General features: G+C 36.3%; 1 protein-coding gene across 1 annotated transcript in view; it reads right to left on the reverse strand.

The window, feature by feature from the left end:
* SLC4A10 (solute carrier family 4, sodium bicarbonate transporter, member 10) overlaps positions 1-26,629 on the reverse strand; it is a 250,917-nt gene that overhangs the window by 15,289 nt on the left and 208,999 nt on the right. The window contains exons 18-23 of the mRNA XM_010858968.1: positions 25,200-25,313; positions 23,835-23,996; positions 13,499-13,750; positions 12,242-12,310; positions 5,591-5,764; positions 4,753-4,875 (exon numbers count right to left, since the gene is read on the reverse strand). Coding sequence (XP_010857270.1) covers positions 4,753-4,875; positions 5,591-5,764; positions 12,242-12,310; positions 13,499-13,750; positions 23,835-23,996; positions 25,200-25,313 — 894 coding nt within the window. The remainder of the gene's footprint in view (positions 1-4,752; positions 4,876-5,590; positions 5,765-12,241; positions 12,311-13,498; positions 13,751-23,834; positions 23,997-25,199; positions 25,314-26,629) is intronic.

A 26,629-nucleotide genomic window follows, 5' to 3' on the forward strand; every position in this document is an offset into this window, starting at 1 on the left:
GTTAACACAGATTTCTGGGCCCATATCCAGAGTTTTGATTCAGTAGGTCTGGAGTAGGGTCCAAGAATTCAGATTTATGACAAGTTGACAGGTGTTGGCTGATACAGCAGAGATCCTAGGACCACACTTTGAAAACCACTGCTTGAGGAAGAATAATATGCTTGCCTTGCTCTGAGATTCAACTAGAAGTAAGATTTGCCTGTACAATAATTAGGCCATGCTTCCTAAATCCACAACTGATGCTGATCTTTCTTAGCATAAGATATGCTCTCTACTATGTATAATCTTGGCCTTGCTCACGAGCCTGCTTCAGACAGATCGTAAGCCCCACTTGCACCCCTCCATTTCTTCCCCATAGCATATATGTTGGAGTGAACCTCCCACAAACCAAGAGATGTCAATATCATGATCACTGAGCAGAGCTGAATTTCTAGGATTTATCTAACATTAACCTCCTCTTCCCTCACTGAGGAGCAAACATTCTGCTGGGCTTTCTGCTTTATCAGCAGCCCTTTTGTCAAATGTGTACAATGTCCTAGAGAATACTGAAGTAGGAAGTAAAGTGTGTTGGTACTCTGAGCACATTTGGACATCCAGAATTTGATTCTGCAGTCTTCCCTTTACACAGAGCAATGTGCAAAATGTCAGGGTTCCAATATTCATTTCTATCCTGATTATAATCCTTTCTTTCTAAAAACTGAACCATATGCATATGCATATGCATGAAGTACATGAAAATTTGGAACAGAAGCTCTGCGACCTTGGACTGGCCTGTGTAGCTATTTATTCTGCTTAACTCATTATTGAATTTTAAGGTCAAACTAATGTTTTCTCAATGCCATAAGACCAGAAGTGGGCTACTGATAGTAAAGCCCTGAAAGATAAAGGTACAAGCTTGTAACTATCATCGAAAGGACAAGAGGTGAGTCTACTTAAAATTCAAATCTCAGTGAGCTGAGACATTTCTGCTCTTTACCATCTTTCTGGATCACAATGAGAGTTACTCAATTAATCTAAGTAATTGCAGAAATGCAACATTTTGTGTAGAACTTGTTCATTTACCACATTCATGTAAATGTCTTCTCCAGTCTTCTCCTGGAAGACTGGGCCTTGGTATAAGATGCTACAGTAAGATCACACTCTTCAGTGGAGTCCATAAGCCTCAAGCAAATGAAATACCGAAATCTGGGTTACCAAGTAGAAAATCAACCAGAATTTTAGTTTCAGTGTGCTGCTGCTGCTAAGTCGCTTCAGTCGTGTCCGACTCTGTGAGAGCCCATAGACAGCAGCCCACCAGGCTCTGCCATCCCTGCGATTCTCCAGGCAAGAACACTGGAGTGGGTTGCCATTTCCTTCTCCAATGCATGAAACTGAAAAGTGGAAGTGAAGTCGCTCAGTTGTGTCCGACTCTTTGCAACCCCATGGACTGCAGCCCACCAGGCTCCTCTGTCCATGGGGTTTTCCAGGCAAGAGTACTGGAGTGGGGTGCCATTGCCCTCTCCGAGTTTCAGTATAATCCTTCTTAAATCTTCCTACTCTCTATACTGATCGTATTCTTTTAATACTAATTCCAGGTTAGAAAGTTAATATCTTTAAATTATACTTTCTCTCTTCAGTTGTCAAATGTAGAATTATCTTTCGTTGCACTGGTCCAAACTATATTTTAATGTCCTACTATGGATTATTTCATGACTGTATTATTGGTTTACTTGTTTCTTTATAAGTACTGAGGATCACATTAAAGTATATCATATTAATCTAATTGAGAATTTAAGGTCTGTAAACCTACCTGATTAATGTATTGCAAGGCATTTTCCTTTACTTTTTGTCATACTCTGAACTGAAGGATACAGCTGTAACTTTTCCTCAATAAATCCTCTATCTCTTTTTGAATCCTTTTAGAAAATACTTAGAAGATTTAGTAATATTAATTACTTCTAAATTATTTACCTACATAATCATAAAACAGTCAATAACCATTGGTATATAATGAGTCTATAATGTAAAAAGATTAGAAGCTCATTCCATAGCATCTCTGCCTATCTGAAGTTACTAAATTCCAAAATGGACATATGGCACACATACATATGAGTACCATACATATGCAGCTATGTGAATGGTTCTCAGCAATGGAAATAGCATATTCTAATACATTTATGATTACTGTCAAATTTGCTTTCTCCTATTTCACAGACATATAAAGGAAGAATATGAAATTTTCTTTGAATGAAAAAAGGGAAGAAATATTAAGCATAATATATTGTATATATTATTCATATGGATCAAGCCAGTCAATCCTAAAGGAAATCAACCCTGAAAATTCATTGGAAGGACTGATGCTGAAGCTGAAACTCCAATATTTTGGTCATCTGATGCGAAGAGCCGACTCACTGGAAAAGAGTCTAATGCTGGGAAATACTGAAGACAAAAGGAGAATGGGGTGGCAGAGAATGAGATGGTTAGATAGCATCATCAACTTGATGAACACAAATCTGAGCAAACTTCAGGAGATAGTGGAGAACACAGGAGCCTGGTGTGCTACAGTCCATGGGGTTGCAAACAGTAGGACACAGCTCAGTGATTGAAAGACGATAACAATTATATATACATGGTATTTTTCTTTTTACAAAGTTTTAGAAGGGCAAGAATGCTCCATGGTACGGATATGGCATAACATGAATGCTGTAGAAGATATGATTGTATGCCTGGGGCTGTTGCTAGCTGATTCCTACAGAAGTAGTAAAGACATTTGACAGGAAATCAGAGCAGGAAAATAAGGCAAAATTATATTTACAAGTCACTGCATCAGAATACTTAACATTTTCATTATCAGGGAATCTAAGGAAAACCTTGTGGTCAATGAGTTTTGTATTCAAAGTTGTCTTCCTTAGAATTTGAAACTTCTTAGAAATTATTTTCAACCTAAATAAATTTTAATTATGTCAAGTATGAATAATTTAAGCCTTTAATATTTCTATACTCATATTCACTTTATTTACATTTATTTTATACCAAATTCTGTTGCATTTTTCTTGAATAGTACCTGAGGATGACAGCAAACCTTTAATAAAGCCCTAAAATCATATACAGATTATCCAAATACCCTAGTTAAAGCACTATTAAAATATCTCTCACACTTAAATGAGAGTATAAACTTAGAAAAGTAGTTAAAGCTTAGAAAAAACAGAAAAATAGTTAAAGCACTATTTTTTTTTAATTTCTCATACTTAAATATGAGTATATCAACCTTAGAAAAATAAAGATGCTTGATAACTTTATATTGACATTTTCAACATTATATCAGTATTACTTTTCATACAGTTCATGAGGTTCTTGAGGCAAGAATACTGGAGTGATTTGCCATTCCCTTAGTATGCCTAGAAGTATAATTCAAAGTATGTCTTCTACAACATATAGGACAAGCTCTTCACCATGGAAACGTGAAGAAATGCCAGTCACATATTATGTAGAGATGTTTGTAGAAACATCTGAGCAGAAATCCCATTAGACTTCATGGCCTAATCTGGACTCATCTAATGGTTAAGTAAAACCTAAGACCATTGAAATGTTTGCAAACAAATTCCTCAGAAGAAAGAGGAATATGCCCATGGCTTGAGAAAATATACCACAGAGAGGAAACCAAATACATTTACTGACTGCTTTGTAGAACAAAAAAGGGAGGGAATAATGCACAAGTCTCACTAAGTATTTTCTTTCAAATTCATTTCCAGTTATACAGAAATTTTGTTCTTCTGTTTTACAACTTATGGACTCAGTCATTCTGCTAAATGATGTACTGGTCATTTTTTTTTCATTTATACTCTTTGCAATATTTTAAAAATATTATGACTACTAGCCTTCAAAATAGATCCAGATTTATACATGAATTTTAAATGTCATAAAACTTAAAACAAATTGTTTTAACATGTAAAACAGAATAGGATAAATCAGTAGTTTGTGAAAGTAATAAAATCCCCAAAGTTTCTCAAACAATATTTACTCAGTCCTAAAGCACTTTGAAAGATTGAGGGCAGGAGGAGAAGGGGACGACAGAGGATGAGATCGCTGGATGGCATCACCGACTCAATGGACATGAGTTTGGGTAAACTCCGGGAGTTGGTGACGGACAGGGAGGCCTGGCGTGCTGTGGTTCATGGGGTTGTAAAGAGTCAGACACAACTGAGTGACTGAACTGAACTGAAAGCACTTTGAAAGAAAATCACACTTGACCTAACCAAAAGGCCAAGAAGTGATGAAAGCAAATCGGAGCAACATGCTTTCCTATTAAACATTTCATATATTTCAAGAATAACTATTTTATCTTTTAATTAGAATTAGAATCTTTTGAGTAAAACTTTGTTCCCTAGGAAAATACCAACAGTAATAATGTCTCTTTTTTTCCTTCTCACATATTCAACCAAAAATCAATCACTGTTTGATCACAATTTGGAAACAGTTAAGGATCAGCAAGTTTCTGCCATCCTAAGGGGAGGAATCAGAAAAATAAACCTTATAATTCGAAGGATAATGAAGTACAAAGTATTTGCATATTTCACTAGAGTTTGCTCATATAAGACATGTGCTCTCTCTGTTCAAGTTTCAGCTTTATAATTTTACACACTCATCTTTCAAAGTAGTCCACCTGTGCTTGTTAGTAATCACTAAAGAGAAACACAATAATTTATTTTGCAAAGCTGTTACTGTGCATGTGTTGCTTTTTCTTTATAAGATATTGATTTTGCTCTGACTTACTTCTTTTTCAGCATCTTCTAGTTTCTTTTTCTTACTCTCAGGCATTAAATCATCCAACCAGCTGAGTTCCCGTTTGGTAAACAAAAAGTCCATCAATTTTCTTACAAATACCAGAGCTAACACCTGAAGGAAATAATAAAAGATGTTAAAACAAGGAAAAAATATAAATGGGAGATTTAGATTTGTTTGTTTTTTTGGTAGAAACAAGTCAACTAAAATTAGGTCTGATATTAAAGTGAAATTTTGATATATGTGTGTATAATAGATATTGTCTAACTTTTGCTTCCTTCAATTTCTTTTCTTACCACATCTCCAGAATAGTGGCTATGATTCTACCCATTATAGGAGGCATTTAAAGAAGCAATGAAAAAAACTATATTTTTGACCATTTCCTTAAAAACACTTTAAGAATATTAAACCTTTAATACCTATGCTGATAATATTTTAATCATTTATAGTCATTCAAATTCTAGTACTTTAGCTTTGAAATACTTGAAACTCATCTAAAATATTTAATAAAATTTAATTTTAAAAGTTTCCTTAACTTTTCAGATTTGCTAGTATATCTTTAAAGTTAAATTGTGCAAGTTTACATTTTCTACCCAACTTTAATTAATTCAAACTAATGTTCAGAATGATAGAGATAAAACTAGTATGAATCACTGAAATTCATATATAATCTAAAACCCAATCTTAATTACTGGTTTTAGTGGCTAAAGTTTATACCAAGGTTTCCAATAACTGTTCAAAATTATTCTATTGTTCCAATTTGTTCATGGATTTTTAGTGAGAGCAGAAAATCAGAGGGAGAAAAAGAGCTGACTTAGAAGTTTCATACCATCATGGGAAAGACAATAGCAGCTCGTGAAACTTTTATTATCCACAAAAGGCCGAGGCAACTCATCTGAATAACTGTGAAGAGATGGACTTTTCGAAGTGGCACATGCCTTAGATATATAAAATCTGGTTGATGTTTTGCAGGCATCCAGAAGAGCTTTATTCTATCAAAGAACTAAAAGATAAACAGACGAAATTGCTTTTTACAGACAACAATAAAAGTAGGACAAGTAAATGTATAATATAGTCCAATATATGGTACATCTAGATCACACTTCCATTGACATCTGGGCGTCAGGACTATGTGATTGTTAAGTGTACATTCTGAAAGACCACAACTTCAGTTTTATAATATCCCATATTTTCTCAAATGTGGATACAGGTTATAATTAAGAGAGTTTAATAACACTGATGCCAATGCTAAACATTGCTCCCTCAGAGAGTATAGCCTTGAGACAAAACATAATCATCACCCTTGTCTTCATCATCACCTGTCAATTTCTTCCTTTACTTGTTCTTTAAGTACTGGGGTTCCCTGCACCCTTCTTTACTGAGTATTTCATCCATAACCTCTGTTTCGGCTTTCACACACTTGCTAGGCTCCCAGCCCTCAGTCTCTACTGCAGCTCTTTCTGACTCGAGCTCTAGACTCACATGCAGCTGCTGTGTGGGATGTTCCTCCCTATTTTGATTCTGCTGTTTTGACCTTGCCACTCTCATCCCCATAAATGGTTTTGGTGCTGTTCCTAAAAATACAAATACCTTGGCCATAAAGATTTAACCTAGATGAATTGTTATTAATAAAGGATTTCCAGAGCAAATTTTAACAGTTTAATTTATTGATCAGTTTCCTCTACTACACTGTCAAATCATTTATATATATTTTCAATTGTATCTTATTAACATTATTTTCATCTGGATCAAGGTTATTCCTGTTTAAACTTTATCATAAAGACAGTACATTATTTTTGGACTAGATATTATTTTAATAGCTTTGACATTTTTACCCATCAAAGTTAATTTTATCAATTCAAATTTTATAGATTAAGTGTCCACAAGAATGTGAAATCTTCAATCATATTTTACTTAACAAAATGTACTGCATGTTAGCTTTGTTTTATGCAGATCATTTTGTTTAATTTTTCTCAGGCCAAATTTTACAGTTTTCAGTGTTTCCAACAAGAAGTGATGATTTAGAAAATGACAGTTTCAATCACTGTCAGTTCTATTTTATACAATGGAATATCTCCTATGTGTTTTAAGAGTAACATTAGATTTAGTCCTTAGCTAATTTATATGAGAATATTGTAAGCAATCTTCACCAAATTTTCCAAAATTACTCGAATACGCCGAGGAACAAAAATGCCCATAGAGTCAAATGGGTGTCAGTGTAGAGTCCAGAGAAGGCAATGGCACCCCACTCCAGTACTCTTGCCTGGAAAATCCCATGGACGGAGGAGCCTGGTGGGCTGCAGTCCAGGGGGTCGCAGAGAGTCGGACACGACTGAGCGACTTCACTTTCACTTTTCACTTTTATGCATTGGAGAAGGAAATGGCAACCCACTCCAGTGTTCTTGCCTGGAGAATCCCAGGGACGGGGGAGCCTGGTGGGCCGCCGTCTATGGGGTCGCACAGAGTCGGACACGACTGAAGCAACTTAGCAGCAGCAGCAGCAGTGTAGTGTCATACATCATGTTTTACTGACACCTTCTCATATCCCCAATTCAACACGTTCCTTCTGTTTTTACCTGTCTTATGGCACAGCATGACCTTCCCTGGGGCATCTAAACCAGAATCACACATAATTGAGTCCATCCAGTGTCCATTTATTTAGTCATATTCATTTACACCTTCCAAAAAATTTGTTGAAAACCTATGCAGAGTACTAAGTGCTGAATTAGTTCCTGGTTTGTCCCTCTCTATATTGTCCACAAATATTTCACTGGGTCTTTTTATCTCTAACTCCTAAATATCTCTTAAAATTACATGTCATTAAATAAATAAAACTCAGTGCATGGTGGAGACAGGAATAGGGAAAAAATAAAGTTAAATCCTCAGGGCTATAAATGAATGTTTCAATTTCTATAGAACTAATTTTTTCCCCAGCTACCATTTCTCCATGTGTGAAGTTATGTTATTGCATAACTGTACTTCAGTGTGTGGGTGATTCCATTGTTATTGCTTAAATGGCACATTTGCTTTACTTTGGATCCTTAAAGTGTTGGAATGAATATAAATGTGGTTATATATCTGAGTACAGAAACAGCGTTCATAAGAACACTATGTTCTGTTTTTCCTGCCATGTTGTACAATAAGAAACCTAGATAAATTTCTTAATATTGCCAAACAGGTAATATACAAAATTCTTCGAACAAACGGGGTAACAAATTAACATGTTTCTTGAACTGCTGATATTCTGCACATTTTTAATTATTACTGCTCAAGTACCTAATGATAGTCATGATAAATGTATTCTGAGTTTTGCATGTACCTTTGATCTTGTCCTAATATCAGCATCCCATTTCTCCATCCAGTTAGCCACAATATTCCAAATAGGAATTTCAGTTCCCTGAGTTCAGGGCTCACTTAAATTTTCACTAACTCCGTTTCTTAGTGTGAGACCCTATTTGCTGTTTCATTTGTGCTATTTAGAACTCATTATACTTTTCTCATGGGTCTTTGATAATATTTTCCTCAACTTTCATTTGAAAGATTCACACCCCAAATAATTCCAAAATTTGACATTCTTGTTTATTTCCAAAGCTCAAGGGTATAATAAAATCATGTGAGTGGAATTAGGGGGGAAAATCTGTTGAAGCTATCAAAATGATTTTACTTTATTTCTTAAACTTCTGCTGCTGTATTTATGTGAGCCTGAGGCCTAATAATAAATACTTTTCACTTACAGATGAAATTAGTACTCATAGAACTTTTGCCAAAGGCAAAAAAAAAAAAAAAATCCAGCAAAACAAATAAACAAAACCTCTTCAGCACTCTTCCCTATCTGTCTTACCAGACCAATTCTTTAAAAAAATTTTTTTCATACATAAAGTTATAAATGAACAAATTAAATGTAGTTAGAGTAAAATTAAATGCATAACACTTCTCAAGTGTTATAACAGTGAAACATTCAGTTATAACCCTGAGGATTGTACTTTATTTCTTAAGATTCAACACATCTCCTCCCAAGTTACTTTTACCCAGTATCAGGATGAACACACTCATCCTATCGACTTTGGGTGGTTAGTGATCATACAGTAACATCATGTTAAAGTTCTGTCTTGGTTCTGACATCCAATAGCATCCTCGGGCCTAAGAGGTTTTCCTTCTCCCAAGGTCAGAAGCTGATTTATTATTTTTTCAGGAAAAGAGTTCCTGTACTGCCTGTCCCTCAGCGTTGAGAGTTTAGCCAAGATCTTCCACGGTGCTGCTGCCGCATCACACATTTTGTCCGATCAAGCAGGCTGTAGTGACCTTAAATAACCCTAGCCCCTCATGCAAGTGCATACCTTAGACAGCTACCCGCAGAGTCACAATATAAGTTCCTAGTATAATTTCCCCAATGGCCCTTGTGATCAACAACCTCCTCTCCCTCCTCCTTACGTACCCCTTAGATAAGACCTCTGTAAAGCTCACCAAACCCTGCTCTTCCGATCTGAAGAGCCCAGTTTCAGCCTTAGCCAAGGAACCCCAAAGTGCCCCACCCACTGACCCTAATAAAGGCTTCTGCCCTAGGTCCTGTCTCTCTCTCTCTGTCTCCACTTTGTCTTGGCCTCCCCACGTGGCCCCTCAAGGCCAGGTCCTTCCTGTGAAGACCTATGAGTGATAAACTTTTCTATTTCTGTTTCTCTTGTGGTCTGTTGTTAAAGCGCCAGTTCACCATCTAACACCCTGTGCTCCACTTAAAAAGTGTTAATTTGACGAATTAATAACATTTAGTCAGATGACTGTTCCTTTATAGGTCACTGAACAGTAATGAGTCTATCTTGTCAAAGAAAAAATGGCAATTTATATTTTCTTTTAGCCAACAAAAATAAATTATACAATAAATAATCCTCAAACTAGTCTCCTTTTCAAGAAAATTTAAGTGTTTGGGAACAACAGTCTTGTTATAAAACAAGATTATTCAAAGGAAATTTTATTTATTTTTTTGTTTGCTAATGTATGTGTATTTAGTAGTATATTCATTTTTTAAAATTTAAATTTATATATTTTAATTGGAGGCTAATTACCTTACAATATTGTATTAGTTTTGCCATACATCAACATGAATCCGCCATGGGTAGAAATCTGTATTAGTTTCCTAGTGCTGCTGTAACAAATTATAACTCGGTGGCTTAAACAATAGAAATTTATTTTCTCACAGGTGTGGAGGCAAGAATTTCAAAATCGAGGTTTTGGTGGGGTCTTGTTCTGTCTGAAGGCTGAAGGGAAGAAAATTTTCTTGCCTCTTCCAGCTTGTTGGTTCCTGATATACCCTGACATGTGGTGGCAAAATTCCAGTCTCTGCCTCGACCTTTATGTGGCTTTCTTCCCTGTGTCTCTGTGTCCTCTTGTCTTCTTATAAGGACTCCAGTCATTGGATTTAGGGTTCATGCTAAATTCAGGGTAAGCTCCTCTTGAAATCCATAACCGATTTTATCTGCAAAGACTTTATTTCCAAATAAGGTCACATTCTGAGATTCCAGGTGGATGTGCGGGGAAGGGGTACTATTCAACTCACTATAATAACATAAGCAGGAATAATTTGCCAACAGTCTCAGTAAAAATGTAAAATAATCTTGTGGCACTTAAAAAAAAATGTTTTAAATTTTATTCATTTAATTTTGGGCTGCTCTGAGTCTTCATTGCTGCAGGCAGCTTTTCTCCAGTTGCAAGTTGGGGTTACTCTTTGTTGCAGAGCATGGGCTCTAGGGCACACAGGCTTCAGCAGCTGCAGCACACGGGCTCAGGAATTGCGACCTGAGGGCCGTAGAGCGTGGGCTCAATAGTTGTGGCGCACGGGCTTAGTGGCTCCATGGTATGTGAAATCTTCCCGAACCAAGGATCAAACCAGTGTCCCCTGCACTGGCAGGCAGATTCTCATCCACTGTACCACTAGGGAAGTTCCTCTTCTGGTATTTTTTAAATGCGTCCACAAATTCCTTGATATTATTATTCTCTTCAAGCGATGGAGTCTAAATTTCCCTCCTTGTGTGTGCAAACTGGCCACAATGACTGGCTTCTAACAAATATAAGAAAAGTGGAAGTGACCACGTGTGACTCTGTAGACTGTCAGTAGGCACAGTGACTTCAGCCTCACTCTGCCTCATATTTCTCATTCAGATGGAGGTTAGGGTCTCTGTTGTGATGACACTTAAGTGTCTGATGGAGAGGCCGCTTACCAATAGCCAGAGAGGCACTACCATCTCTTGCCCTCAGCATTGGGATAAGCCATCTTGGATAAACACCTTCTAGTCCTATCCAAGCCTTCAAATGACCGCAGTTCTTGTCCACATCTTGCTAGCAGCCACATAAGGCATCTTGAGCCAAAATCACCCAGCTATTTTGTTTCCAAGTTTATGACCCACAGAAACTGTGAGATAATAAATGTTTACTGTTTTAAGCCAATAAGTTTTACAGCAATTTTTTAGATAACAGTGGGAAATTAATGCAAAAACTGTTTTTATTTAACAAATAATTAAACAATCTATAAGGTTTTCCTTATTAATTTATAAAAATAATTCTACAAAGACAATTGCAATAATAACAGAAAAGCAAACATAAAAGGCAAAAATCACCCGGAATCTTATTACCTTAACAAATTGTTTTTCTTTCTCCACCTTCCTGTTTAATCTACCCACACTCAGAGTTTCTTAAACCTGTGGTAGTTACAACTTGTTTTCTCACTTTTTCACCTCACATTTCACTTTGTCATAAGCATTTTTACTGTGTTATTTTTATGGTCATTGTATTTATCAATTTTAAATTACTTTATCAAATTTAAATTAACCATAGATTGCTTAATTATTTTACTGTTGTTGAGTAATTGTATTGTTTCCAGTATTTTGATAAAATGTGTTACAAGGAACATCTTTGTGTATATTTTTTTTTTACTATTTTCATTGATCCACATATATCATACAGTATCAAAGATTAAAAGCATTTTAATATTTTATATAGTTTTAAATATACTGATATCCTTTTCTAAAAGGATTATAAAGTATAAACTTTTTACAGTTTTAACATGTGTGTGTGTTAGTCACTCAGATGTCCAATTGTTTGCAACCCCATAGACTGTAGCCCGCCAGGCTCCTCTGTCCATGGGATGCTCCAGGCCAGAATACTGGAGTGGGTAGCCATTCCTGTCTCCAGGGGATCTTCCCAACCCAGGGATTGAACCTGGGTCTCCCACACTGCAGGCAGATTCTATACTGTGTGAGCCACCAGGGAAGCCCCACAGTTTCAATATACTAATAGTAAACAGAAGTACCCTCAGATTATGAACCATTTTTAAGAATTTTTTAAGACATTTAACTGTAGACTGAAAGCTACTCCTCAGATAATGACATTTTCTTAGCTCTCAAGTGACTTTGCATCACAGGCCTTAAGATATGTCATCACAGCTTTACTGTAGATACTTTACTTACTATATTACTATAAAGTAATTTACCTGAATTCCTTTTAGTGATGAAGCACCCATATAAAGAAACACTCCATATAGCACTGGCATAGGAATAAACTGTAAAAGAACAATTAGAAAAAAGGCACAGGTTATTTTCAAATATAATGTGGTTGAGACATTTTGTACTTCCAAAGAAAAACACAGAAAGGTAAATATTTTAGAAGTATGGGGCAGAGCCAGAAGACACGGGCTCAAATCCCAGCTCTAGCACTTTTTAGCTGCATAGCCTCAGGTAAGTCACCTAAGCTTTCTGTGCCTTAGTTTCCCAATATCTAAACAGGGATAATAAGAAGTCTATTAGACATATTTAATAGGTCAACATCAATAAAATCACATGATGTATAATAAACAATTAATATCAAGTATATTTTGCTACATTAGGGAAATTTAAATGAATTCAATTGTTTTAAATGAATTAAAATCCTTAAAATGAATTCAATTATTTTAAACATAAAAAAAAGTATATCCAATAACGATGTCCATGTAGTAGTTTTATGGAACATTTAAAATACAAAACTGCATATGTGGCCATGATCGTGGCACTGCTTATCTCTATGCCTCCCCCTTTACTGCTGCTGCTGCTGCTAAGTCGCTTCAGTCGTGTCCAACTCTGTGCGACCCCATAGATGGCAGCCCATGAGGCTCCCCCGTCCCTGGGTTCTCTAGGCAAGAACACTGGAGTGGGTTGCCATTTCCTTCTCCAATGCATGAAAGTGAAAAGTGAAAGTGAAGTCGCTCAGTCGTGCCCGACTCTTAGCGACCCCATGGACTGCAGCCTACCAGGCTCCTCCATCCATGGGATTTTCCAGGCAAGAGTACTGGAGTGGGGTGCCATTGCCTTCTCCGTCCCCCTTTACTAAGTAATAGTGATTGCAAATGTATCTGTCCACTGACAAGAAATTAGAAACTTTCTTTTGTGTAGGCATACAGTAAACTCAGGTCACAAGTTAGTCAGAGATGAGTGACTGTTTCCCAGAACTTGATTACCATTTCAAAATTACAATAATAATTTATACATCAAATTTACTTGGCCAGATTAAATTTTTTACATACTTAAGGATTCTAAAATATAGCACGTAATTTCCCTTGGTAAGAAGCTATATAAACATGATAAAAAAAATTCATCACTTTCATCACATGCCATACAATATTTACAAATTGATGGCTTAGACTCAAATTAAATTTCTTAAAGAATAATATATATATTCTGCCTTTTCTCAAATTCACAAAGGGAGATTTCATTACCTTCAGAATACTAGTCATAAAGACTGATGAGCCCATGAGAATGAAAATCATAAGCCCAGTAACTCTTTGCTCCCGAATGCCAAGAAATTTGGGTTGTTCTCCTGGAGCTGAACATTCAGATTCCAGTTTCAGGCTGTTGACATGAGTGATGGAAAGGACAGTGGCAGCCACAAACCATGGCAGGCCCATGATGGAGCACACACCCAGCATGACAGCCACCATTAACAGATCCAGATGGTACCCACAACCTTTCTGTTAAGAGAAAGAAAACAGGATTCTCATTCCACCTGAATTTGGCATAAATACCGATGACACCACCACCACAGAACAGAAAAGAACAGAAAAGAGGTACTGTTTTGAATCTTATATAACTGATTCTGAAATGCAAAATAAATTAAAGATAAAAAGAGAATAGTCTCAAAATATACAGTCCACTTACAGAAAAGCTACAGATGTTCCTACTGCAATTATGATAATAGTGACTTCTACATATTTTAATATATAGAATTCTGGCTTACCAGTACATTAGTTTCCATTCTATTTCTACTGAACAGGTAAAGTCATTATCAAATACAGTCCCTTTACTTTGGTTCCTTAAATGGGCAGGCTAATTTGTAATTCATGTCTTTCATCATTAATTTATACAAAAAATTATTGAGCATCAATTATATATCAGGCATTAGGCTGAGAAAACAAAGTAACGACTGTGTCCCCAGTAGAACTAAGAATGGCCTGGTTGTGACTAGACACCACTTCCTGACAATATCCAGGAAGCCCTTTGCTAAGAACTCCTAAAGGATAAACTCTTGTTAAGTCCTTTCCATTTACCCTCTTTTGTCTCAATGGTTGACTTTTATTGTGAAAAATAATATCATAGAACCTAAACTTCCTTTTACATACTCATTTTTATCCTAGCATAGAACTATCTTGTTCTCATCTCTTGCAGCACTAGAAAATTTGGCCTCTCCTTAAAATAACAGTTTTGTGCTTTCTATCCCCTATATGATTCTACTCCATCACTGACTTCCAGATGTTGCAAACTTCAGTGCTCTCTTGAATGAAATAGGAAATGTAAATAAGGAAAAATGGATGCATGGGACGTGCGGAGGTGTGGAGAACTGAAGACTGTTCCCTTGAGGACTGGTTGGCTAAGAGTCCTTAGAGAACACAAACAAGATGAGGAACAGCTCTGTCACCATCACCCATAGGAAACTGACAGTGTAAAGCCTAAGAGTTAGCAAACATTATTTTACATTCCAACTTTAAGTGACTACTTCATGAGAGGTAGTGTAATAAGATGGTTAAGAGTATAAGTTCTGGAGACAGGTTCAATTCAGTTCAGTCGCTCAGTCATGTCCCACTCTTTGCGACCCTATGCATTGCAGCATGCCATGCCTCCCGTCCATCACCAACTCCCAGAGTTAACCCAAACTCATGTCCATCAAGTCGGTGATGCCATCCAGCCATCTCATCCTCTGTCGTCCCCTTCTCCTGTCCCCAATCCCTCCCAGCATCAGAGACTTTTCCAGTGAGTCAACTCTTGGCGTGAGGTGGCCAAAGTATTGGAGTTTCAGCTTTAGCATCATTCCTGCCAAAGAACACCCAGGACTGATCTCCTTCAGAATGGACTGGTTGGATCTCCTTGCAGTCCAAGGGACCCTCAAGAGTCTTCTCCAACACCACAATTCAAAAGCATCAATTCTTCAGCGCTCAGCTTTCTTCACAGTCCAACTCTCACATCCATACATGACCACTGAAAAACCATTGACTAGACAGGTTGGAAGAAGCACAAGCTGGAATCAAGATTGCCAGGAGAAATATCAATAACCTCAGATATGCAGATGACACCACCCTTATGACAGAAAGTGAAGAGGAACTCAAAAGCCTCTTGATGAAAGTGAAAGAGGAGAGTGAAAAAGTTGGCTTAAAGCTCAACATTCAGGAAATGAAGGTCATGGCATCTGGTCCCATCACTTCATGGGAAATAGATGGGGAAACAGCGAAAACAGTGTCACACTTTATTTTTTTGGGCCCCAAAATCACTGCAGATGGTGATTACAGCCATGAAATTAAAAGACGCCTACTCCTTGGAAGGAAGGTTATGACCAACCTAGGTAGCATATTCAAAGCAGAGACATTACTTTGCCAACAAGTGTCCATCTAGTCAAGGCTATGGTTTTTCCTGTGGTCATGTATGGATGTGAGAGTTGGACTGTGAAGAAAGCTGAGCGCCGAAGAATTGATGCTTTTGAACTGTGGTATTGGAGAAGACTCTTGAGAGTCCCTTGGACTGCAAGGAGATGCCACCAGTCCATTCTGAAGGAGATCAGTCCTTGGTGTTCTTTGGCAGGAATGATGCTAAAGCTGAAACTCCAGTACTTTGGCCACCTCATGCGAAGAGTTGACTCATTGGAAAAGATTCTGATGCTGGGAGGGATTGGGGACAGGAGGAAAAGGGGACGACAGAGGATGAGATGGCTGGATGGCATCACCGACTCGATGGACATGAGTTTGGGTTAACTCTGGGAGTTGGTGATAGGCAGGGAGGCCTGGCGTGCTGCAGTTCATTGGGTCACAAAGAGCTGGACACGACTGAGACACTGAACTGAACTGAACTGAACTGAGACGGACCTTTGTTGGCAAAGTAATGTCCCTGCTTTTGAATATGCTATCTAGGTTGGTCATCACTTTCCTTTCAAGGAGTAAGCATCTTTTAATTTCATGGCTGCAATCACCATCTGCAGTGATTTTGGAGCCCCAAAAAATAAAGTCTGACACTGTTTCCATTGTTTCCCCATCCATTTCCCATGAAGTGATGGGACCAGATGCCATGATCTTAGTTTTCTAAATGTTGAGCTTTAAGACAACTTGTTCACTCTCCTCTTTCGTCAAGAGGCTTTCTAGTTCCTCTTCACTTTCTGCCATAAGGGTAGTGTCATCTGCATATCTGAGGTTATTGATATTTCTCCCGGCAATCTTGATTCTACCTTGTGCTTCTTCCAGCCCAGAGTTTCTCATGATGTACTCTGCATAGAAGTTAAATAAGCAGGGTGACAATATACAGCCTTGATGTATTCCTTTTCCTATATGGAACCAGTCTGTTGTTCCATGTCCAGTTCTAACTGTTGCTTCCTGACCTGCATATAGGTTTCTCAAGAGGCAGGTCAGGTGGTCTGGTATTCCCATGTCTTTCAGAATTTCCCACAGTTTATTGTGATCCACACAGTCAAAGGCTTTGGCATAGTCAATAAAGCAGAAATAGATGTTTTTCTGGAACTCTTTTACTTTTTCCATGATCCAGCCAGGAATCAAATGCCAGCTTAAGCAATGATCTTGAATGAATCATCTAAACTTTTGTGCCTCTGTTTCCCTATCTGAAAAATGGTGATGATGATGACAAGAGACATAGTGCTGAGTTGTTCTGAGAATTAAATAATTTACAAATGATTTTCACATCATTTAGAACAATGTCTGATATATTAGCAAGCACCAAGTAAATGTTAGGGACTACCATATTTTCACAGTTGAACAAAAACTTTCTTCTTTTGTACTTACTTGTTTCAAGGCTCTTTAATAAAAATATGTATATGTTTCTTAAGGGCAGGTAAACTTATCACATAATTTCTCAGTATATCCCAGTTTTTAGTGCAATCATTAACATATAATAAGCAATCAAAAAGTCACAGACTGGCAATTTTAAAAGGAAATATGCATAACTGAAACATTTTTAGAATCAAATTTAGGTGTAATTTTAAAATAAATATAACTGTTAAATTTATTATTATGAATGTGAGCAGAAATTCCTAATTATTCTAGAGGAGTAATTTTGACTTTTTTTTACAGGCAGTCTTACCAAGCTGCAAGCAGTGTCTCGTTTATCTGAAAGCCAATATAGCCTTGAAGGTAAAACATACTGAGTATTTGATGTGTATTTGTCATGGTAGTGTTTTTTTTCTGCTATTTTATTTCATTGTTTTATTAAGAAAAACACCCTTAAAATCAGTTGTACCTCCTTCCCTTTCTGCTTACCCCTGCCAAATTATAAAAGTGCAGGAAATGACAGAGAAAAGAAAATGAGAATGTCCACACAAGAACCTTTTTCGTCCTGCATTGCCACCGATTCAGTGGCACTCTTCCTTGGGTCAGCTTAGCTGCAGTAACGCTCCAGGTTCACCCAATGCCTAAACTCAATTTCACTCGTGAATATGACCCTAGACAATTTTTCGGCTAATAAATCTGGAGAGATTTTCTGCTAATAACTCTGGAGAGGTTTTCTGGAGAGAGCTGGAAGGCGGGAAGAGAAACACCTTTGTATCAGCATGACCAAGAAAGTATAAGAAGCTCCACCAGAGCCAGACTATGGTCCCCTAGTCCTTTTGCAGAACATCTTGGAAGATGTAGTTGCATAGGATAGAACTCAAATTTTAGTCCCATTGGGCTTCCTATGACTCAGTGGAAAAGAATCCTCCTGCCAATGCAGAAGACATGGGTTCGATCCCTGGTTGAGGAAGATCCCACGTGCTGAGGGACAATTAAGCCCACATGCCACAACTACTGAGCCTGTTCTCTAGAGCCTGCGAGTCCCAACTACTGAGTCCACGTGCTCTAGAACCTGTGCTCCACAACAAGAGAAGCCACCACAGCGAGAAGCCTGCACGTCCCAACTGGAGAGTATCCCCCACTCACCACAACTAGAGAAAAGCCTGCATAGCAACCAAGACCCAGCGCAGTCAAAAATAATACGTTAATTAAATAAGCAAAAATTTTCAGTCCCAAAGAAAAAGAAGGACAGTCTTAACCAGTTAGACAAGTCTTGTCCTAGGAACATAGGACAGCAAAGGACCTGATCTTCGAGCCCTTGCCACTGAGGCAGTACAATATAAATGGTGCCCCTGGGCTGTTGTGCAAATCTGTGGTAGTGCTAAGAGAGAGTGGAAGAGGTGCTAGCAGCTGAGAGATAGACACGAGAGGAAGGCAGAGGACATGGGGACTTGAGAGTCAGGCTTATGCTTTCAGGACACCCCGGTCTTTCCCACAGTATATGCTCCCTATGGCATAAGAACATGAGGAAGGCCTTCTTCATGACAACCATTTCCTATAGTTCTTGTCTTAGTGTTTCAAAAATATGACGTGGTAGCCTGGATGGGAGGGGAGTTTGGAGGAGAATGTAGGGCTGAATCCCTTCGTTGTTTACCTGAAACTATCACAACATTGTTAGTTGGCTATACCCCAGAACAAAATTATAAGTTTTTAAAAAATAAAATCACTTGCTTGCTGTTAAAAAAAATATGATACAAATGTAAACTGTGGGATGCTAGACTGCAGTAAGCAGACAAAATAACACTTTCCAAGAGAATAATTTCCTTTTTAAATTTAGAAAGCTAGCTTTGTAAAGTCCAAGCAGATAATAAAATCAAAAATACAATTTCCCCCGATTATGTTGTACAACAATGGGAGCAGCTTAATTTAATGTGAGTCAAAGGCAATAAAGCAGTTCTGGCACTTCCACTAATTAATCATCATCCTTCATCTTGCCTTCCATTTAAAATGTCTTCAAAACCATGGTCTTTGTAACCAAATTATTAGCTGATAGGCATGCCAGCCAAAAGGAAGTATCCCTTTGTCAGAGAGAGAACTCTGTACCTTCTAACATATTTCTGTAGATTTTTTTTCTGAAATAAAGACAGAATCAGAGCTTCTATTCTCACATTCATCCATGAAACACGGGAAATGGACATATGGGAGGAAAAGAGAGCATAGCAACAGGTGATGCTACACCAGACCCCACTGAAACCAACATGCAGCAAGACAAGAGGCCAGCCAAGAGGACCATCTGATGCCCAGATGCCACTGCTGAAAAAATTCATTCCAAGCTTGGCAGCAATTTCCTGCATCTGTCAAGTTAACCACATAAAAGACTATAGATTGACATGAAGAACCAGGCTGACAAAGAGGGCAGAAAAGAACATATCAAATGCCATAATCATCAAGAGAATGTGGTGCCAAATGAATGTGGCAAATGCATTCATTTACTCCAGTGATCTGGGATTGTATTGCTGTTTATTAAAAAATGATGTCAAAAGAAGCCTGAACTGTCTACAGAAACATGAAGAAAAGCCCACAGTTATATCTTAACAGAAACTTTCTTTTCTGAAAGACAGTAGCTTTCCACTTTTAGAGAATATACTTCTTTTAAAAGTGGAAATTTTTCATGATTTTCAAAGGGATTCAGTTAACCAATGTTTATTCTACTTCTCTAGGGTAGAAACAAACAAATGAGAAATGCTAGCGAGAGTATGGATTTGCATCTACATATAATATGAATGGCAATTTGCATTCTCAAGTTTTTACATTTGCAACTCTGATGCTTTTGAGTGACCTAAAGATCATGAGGTGTTGTGAGTTAAAGTTTTGCTGGTCTTGAAATTCTTCATTCTGAGGGAGGAGTCAGTCACTTACCCTGTGAGTTGGCGCTAGACTCTTCAGCTCAACACAGCTTTATTGCATATGTAGTAACACAAAATGACAAAAAAAAAATTTAGTAGTAGGAGAAAAATCCTCTAAAATAAAAAAATTCCTCTAGGAGAAAACCTCAGCAACTGGTTTTGGTAATGGAAGGGAAGAAAAAAGTGAAAAGATCTAAAACATAAGTTTGGAAGAGATAAAGAATGAAATGATGAAATTTCTAGGTGACTTGGCTATGTGATGTCGACTTAAATATATAACATGACCTCTACCAGATGCTTGATACAGAATCTAGAAATCGTCATTCATTTAACTATCTCAGGGAACACTCCAATCAAGAAAAAAACGGGTTTTCAAATAAGAAAAGAAAATCAGCAAAAGTTGATAATGTGGTTAACTTGTGGTCTGGGGATATATTCAAGAAACAGGTGTCTTTTTGTGACAATGTGGTTCAAGTAAAAGCCAGAGAATGTGCAGACATTTCAGGGAAGCAACAGGTGGGGAGAGCGGTTACGGAACAGACCGTTACTCTGAGTAAAGAACATTCTGAGAAAGTGATTTTTTGCTGTTAACAGGAAAATCAGTAGCAGCAGGCCACGTGATACTGAAGCTTAGAGAACACAGGGTTAGAGGCCAAAAAGAAAAGAATTCAGTGTAGATAAAATACGTTCACTGGACAGAACTTACTTTGAAAATATCCGTATCCAAAGGAAATTGGGGGTGTTCAGACTCATAGTGGCCAAGAAAAGACCAACTCTTCTTCTTGTGACAATATAGCAAAGCCTTATCTGGCTTTATGATTAAACCAGATTTGCTCTGTCTATTAAATCCAGGCTATTAAGGGGTAAAATAGGCATCTTTTGACTATACAGCAATTTTTACAATAAAAAGTAATGTATAAATAATATAATACAGTTTAATAATATAGTCTCAACTTCATTTTAGTGACAAAAATATTAAATGCTTTAATTCGACAAAAGCATTTAATTCTAGAAAAGAAGGTAATTGAAAGGACAACTTAAAGAATGCTTTACTATATTTTAGCTATTCTACATGATACATAAAGGTGGAATAACATAGTACATTTATTGATCTGGAGCTTTGGAAAGTCTGTGAATGTCAAGGGCCTACCATGGACTCAGGAAGAAGAGGAACAAGCATTATGTGATTATAAGGTAGAGAGACTTGGAAAGGGCAAGCATACAGGACAGCCAAAGAGGTAACATCACTCTTGGCAATTCTTCATTTACTTCTACGTTCTGTTTCAATATAATTCCACTAATATTTGGGAAACAAATATACAAAGAGAATTTTTCAGTGAAATTAGTAATATTTCTGCCTAATTATAAAAGCAAAAACAAAAAAACCCCAACTTCCTTTGAAAGGGAAAGAATGATTATATAGCTTTCTTTCTAAAACAAGAGTCTTTTAGTTCATTTAAAAACACGTGTCATACAAGGAAATATATAAACTTCCATTAAAATGATAATGCAGCCTATACTGTTGACATGGGAGGATTACCATGATAATGCTCTTATGCAAAAAAAAAAAAACATGCAACATATGCAGTATGAAAATACATATTTTGGTATACAATAAAAATAGAGATGAGAAAAATGGAGATATTTTCAGTTTTAAAAAATAAACTGGTGTCTAGGAAAAATGTTTTCCTACTTCTTAGAGAATAGCAGACTAACAGTGTTCAACATAAAGTTCTTAACACCAGCTTTATAGATTACTTAACTCTGTAACTTTAATAATTAGGTTGTGGCAGTATTTGCTTTTGCAGAAGGCTGATATTTTAATATCAAATATTTTTGAATGATTGATATTAAATAAGTTGACTACTAACTTGGAAATCTGAATTTCTTATTTCGAGAGCTGTAAATGATTCAAAGTTTCCAATATTGAATAATGTAGTTCAGCAGTATTTTGGAGCCAGCTCATATAGACTTATAAGAGCCAATTGTTTAATTTTCAATTTTCTTCCTGCCAATTGATGTCACTTTGGTAGCTTGAAATGGGCCATGATGGGAGTATTCACATCATGAAAATCGGCAAACATTATAAATCAGGGTATTTTTTTTACACACAGAGAACTGGTTGTTAAACATGTACCAGCACATCATTGGTCTAGTTCCTAAGAACTTAATGTGATATTTTTCTAGAATATATCTTTAATAATTAAAATTTTCCTTTGACAAAAACAAGAAGTTAATATGAACTCATTTTTTTAAAAAGGTTTTGAGCACTCTTGTTACTTTCTAAAAACAGAATAAAAAAAAATGCTCTTTATTTTAAAACAGATACACATTCTCCCCAATATAATAGACAAAATTCCTTTTCAGTAAGATTTATTGCAAATAACTGTGGTTTCTTATATTTATGTCATTACTGCTGCTGCTAAGTCGCTTCAGTCATGTCCGACTCTGTGAGACCCCATAGACGGGCAGCCCACCAGGCTCCCCTGTCCCTGGGATTCTCCAGGCAAGACAACTGGAGTGTGTTGCCATTTCCTTCTCCAATGTATGAAAGTGAAAAGTGAAAGTGAAGTCACTCAGTCATGTCCGACTCTTTGCGACTCCATGGAGTACAGCCTACCAGGCTCCTCTGCCCATAAGATTTTCCAGGCAAGAGTACTGGAGTGGGTTGCCATTGCCTTCTCCATACTGGAAACCTAAGAGTTTCAAATTTCTGGAGGAGTCAGATAGAGAGAAAATAAAATTGTTTTGTTTATAACATATAATTTTACCAAATTATTTTCATAATTAGTTTGAGAGGAAGGTTTTCCCTACTCCCAGAAAACACAAGATTCAAACCTGTAATTTTTCAGATAGAAACCATAAAAGTTATAATATTCACTGGTTCATTCAGTCCTTTGTTAACTTTTGTGAAGTCATCAGGTTTTACTATGTCATTACTACTTCCTATCAAATAGTTCAATCAGGTTTTTAAAATCTTTCTAAGGTACATACTTAAAAATTCTATAAAGTATAATTTCTGTTGCTCTGACAAAATTTTTCCTAGAATTTAAAGAATATATGACGATAGCTCACCATTATCCCATGATACCAGAAAAAAACAAGATTGTGCGTGTTCTAATTTTTATAAGGTTTGATTCAGAGTACTTTTAACCATTCAGTGATTTTGTTGGTTCAATTTAACTTAATATATTCCTATAAATGACAGTGCTCACATTACGTATCTCATACCAATGAACAACTTTATTCACAGTTGCAAAATGGCAGGGTCAGAATATAATAAATAAAATATATTTATATTTATTCTCTTTGTAAAAGAAAATCATTGAAATCTGCAATAAAACTAAACAAAGATGTCACTTAAAAACTATAACATTTATAACTTGGTTTTGATGTCATAGACATTATAGATGGAGAAATAACTAAAGAAAATTGAGAATTATTTGAAGATGCAATTTTTTCCAAAATAAATGCAATCTAATAGACAGAGTCAAATATAGAAATAGAAGAATCTCAGATGTAAGACAAATTGGTAAAACTACACTTCATCAAAACAGACCATTTCATTAAAATGTGTTAAACATGGTAAAGAACACTAGAACTTTGGCAACATTTTTAAATTTTAAGTCCTAGAGATAAGGTTTTAGAATTTAGAGCTCAGCCAAGGGCCATAAATAAATTAATTAATAATCAATTTAAGCTTATTGTAAGACAAAGTACCATGAATATAGAAAATAAAATTATAAATCGGAAATTTTAATATTTCACTCTGCAAATGACTATAGAATACAAAGTATAATACAGAATACAAAGCATAATGAACATAACAAACATCAATTGAGCTCAGTTAAATCATAATGATTTACATTAAAATAGATGCTAAAACATACCTTTAGCTTATGTTCTTTTCTGTTGATAATGACAGCTGTAATCTGTTGGTCCATAAAAATTAGAATAGTACAAAGTAAAGCTGGAATAATAGCAGCTATTACTGTCCACCATGGATTTGGACCTAAAGGTGTAACAAACCAGCCACGATCATCTCTTGTGGGCTGTGAAAAATTAAAGAATGCACAGTTATTAACTGGATTAATAAATATCTAATCAAATGAAGTCTTACAGACAATACCAGGAAAGCCCTAATTATAAACTGATACGCCAAGTAATTATATTTTTTTTAACTTTTTATTTTTTTAATTTTATTTTATTTTTAAACTTTACATAATTGTATTAGTTTTGCCAAATATCAAAATGAATCCGCCACAGGTATACATGTGTTCCCCATCCTGAACCCGCCTCCCTCCTCCCTCCCCATACCATCCCTCTGGGTCGTCCCAGTGCACTAGCCCCAAGCATCCAGTATCGTTAATAACAATATTCACAAAACCTGGTACCAGGCACCATTCTAAGTGTTTTAAATATTTCAGCTCACTTTTTCCTTCACAATAGTCTAAAGAAGTAACAGACAAGGAAACAGGCATAGGGAATAAATTTCTCAAGGTCCCAAAGCTAGTGAGTGGTGAAGACAAGATTTCAACTCTGATAGACTGGCTCAAAAATCTGTGTTCTCAATCAATATCTATATTAAATAAAATTATATTACCATTATCATATGTGCTATTGGATTGGCAAATTCATTCACTTTTACAAATATCACATTGACAACTGTGTATAACTCATTTTAGATGTGTAACCAGGCCACTAAGTAAAAACAGCAAAAAGACACTCAGGGAAGGGTTCTAAACATGGCTGGTGCCTGAGACGAGTCCCAGATGAATTCATTTTGACAATTCTTTGAGGAAGTCCCCAGCTCTGTTTGATAGGTGAGAAAACAAGGTTCAAAGAGATTAAGTAACTGGCTCAAGGACATAGTTGTAATGTGATTCAAACTCTATTTCAGACCTAATTTTATTTGTTTTCCAATCCCTATCCATTGTGCAATTCTGCAAAAAGAAAATGCATTTCCCTTATTTTAAAAATGTTTCCTTATCTTTTAGGAATATAGATATTCCTACTGGAAGAATTAACAGGAAACTTTTTCAAGTGGCTTCCAGGTCTCTATTTCTGTGATTACTATTTATTTTTTAATATTAGACCAAAATTGTAGTTGGGCTGTGAGCATTTTATTTTCTGTTATATTAATCAATATTCTTTATATTTTCATGAAAATCCCAAGTGATAGGTTTATAGCTATCATCTGAATAAAAATTAGACCTACAAAGATGGAGAGATAGTAAATGTTATGATAACTTCACCTTGAAAACACTTGGTACTTGTAGTTTTGGAGACGGGATCCCAATGGCATAGTCAATTAAAACCATACATAGAATCGTAAGAAAGACAGCAAAGTCACTCACTATGGATCGAACCTAAAGATGATTAAAACACTTGTCACTTGAAGGAACTATAAATAGTGAGGAATACTCAGGAACATAATCTAGAATCACACTTTATGACATGATATCATAATATTACATTTTATACATACTATAATGTTACTGTTAATTCTGCATATTTATATTTATGTACCTCTGTCATTAAGATAAATATACACTCAACCTGTTCAAAATGAGGCATTATGGAATAGCTACAATGCTGATTGTACTGTTTTCAGTATTTATTTAAAATCTAAGTTTATTAAGGGAATCATGCATGGTACTTACACCAGTGATGATGATAAAAATCTAAGTTTATTATGAATTCCAATGTGTGAATATTTAAAATACAGAATAACATTGAATGGAGAGAATTTGGCTAAATTTTAATACTCTTTCTCACACAGGTAACATTTTAATATGATAAACCCTCAAACACTATAAAATAAAATCTGTTTTTATTGAAGTTTCAAAATAGTTAGTTTATCTGAGATATAAGTATAGCAGCAGGTAATGTGCACAATAGAGTAAGTAAAATTAAAAGTTATTCTATTTCTCATTTATAAAGTCTTCTTTGAGCAAAATCCTTAAACAATATTCAGTAAGATCTGGCTTTTATTAGGATGCCTTTATGTCACACACACAAACACATACAAAATTCAGGAGTTTAATGAAAAAATCAATTCTATATTAATCAAATTAAGCTGTTGGAGGAAAGAAATGAATCTTCCAACTTAGGGAAGGAAGAGGTAACAAAAACAGAAGCTTCTCTCAAACAGTTCTTAAAACATTTTCCCAGAGTAGAATTTTCATCACAATTTTTAGCTCATCTCTCAAAAGCCTGTTTTCTTGTTTCTCTTCTTTCTTTTCTTCTCTCTCCCTCCCTTCCTTCCTTAGTCCTTTTTTGGCTGAGTCAGGCCTTATAGGTGTTACTTTGCAGTGTTAAATATTGAACTAAGCTGTTTCTCTGTTTACTTTCTTTTCCAAATATGCAGATGCAAACGTGGTGGGTTAGGGGGAGGGACTGACACTTTAAAAATGAAAAAGAGGATAGTGTTCCAATGAGTCTTGCAGGGGCTTTCCCAATTACAAAATGTAACAGTGGCTCCTATGAGGTGTCTGTCAGGCTGGAATAGTTCCCACTGTTCACTGGGCAAGAAAGTGACAATCAGTAATGCAGTGTGTGCTTCTGAGTTCCAAAAATGAAAGTCGGAACGTGGGAGTTTATCTCTGGGATTTGAAGTTAGGAGATAAGCCTAGAGGCCATCTGCACTCCCAGCATCAGTCTCACGAAATGCTTCCTCTTCCCC

Source organism: Bison bison, unplaced genomic scaffold (genome assembly GCF_000754665.1).
Source record: "Bison bison bison isolate TAMUID 2011002044 unplaced genomic scaffold, Bison_UMD1.0 scf7180017864452, whole genome shotgun sequence".
In the NCBI taxonomy this organism is placed as follows: domain Eukaryota; kingdom Metazoa; phylum Chordata; class Mammalia; order Artiodactyla; family Bovidae; genus Bison; species Bison bison.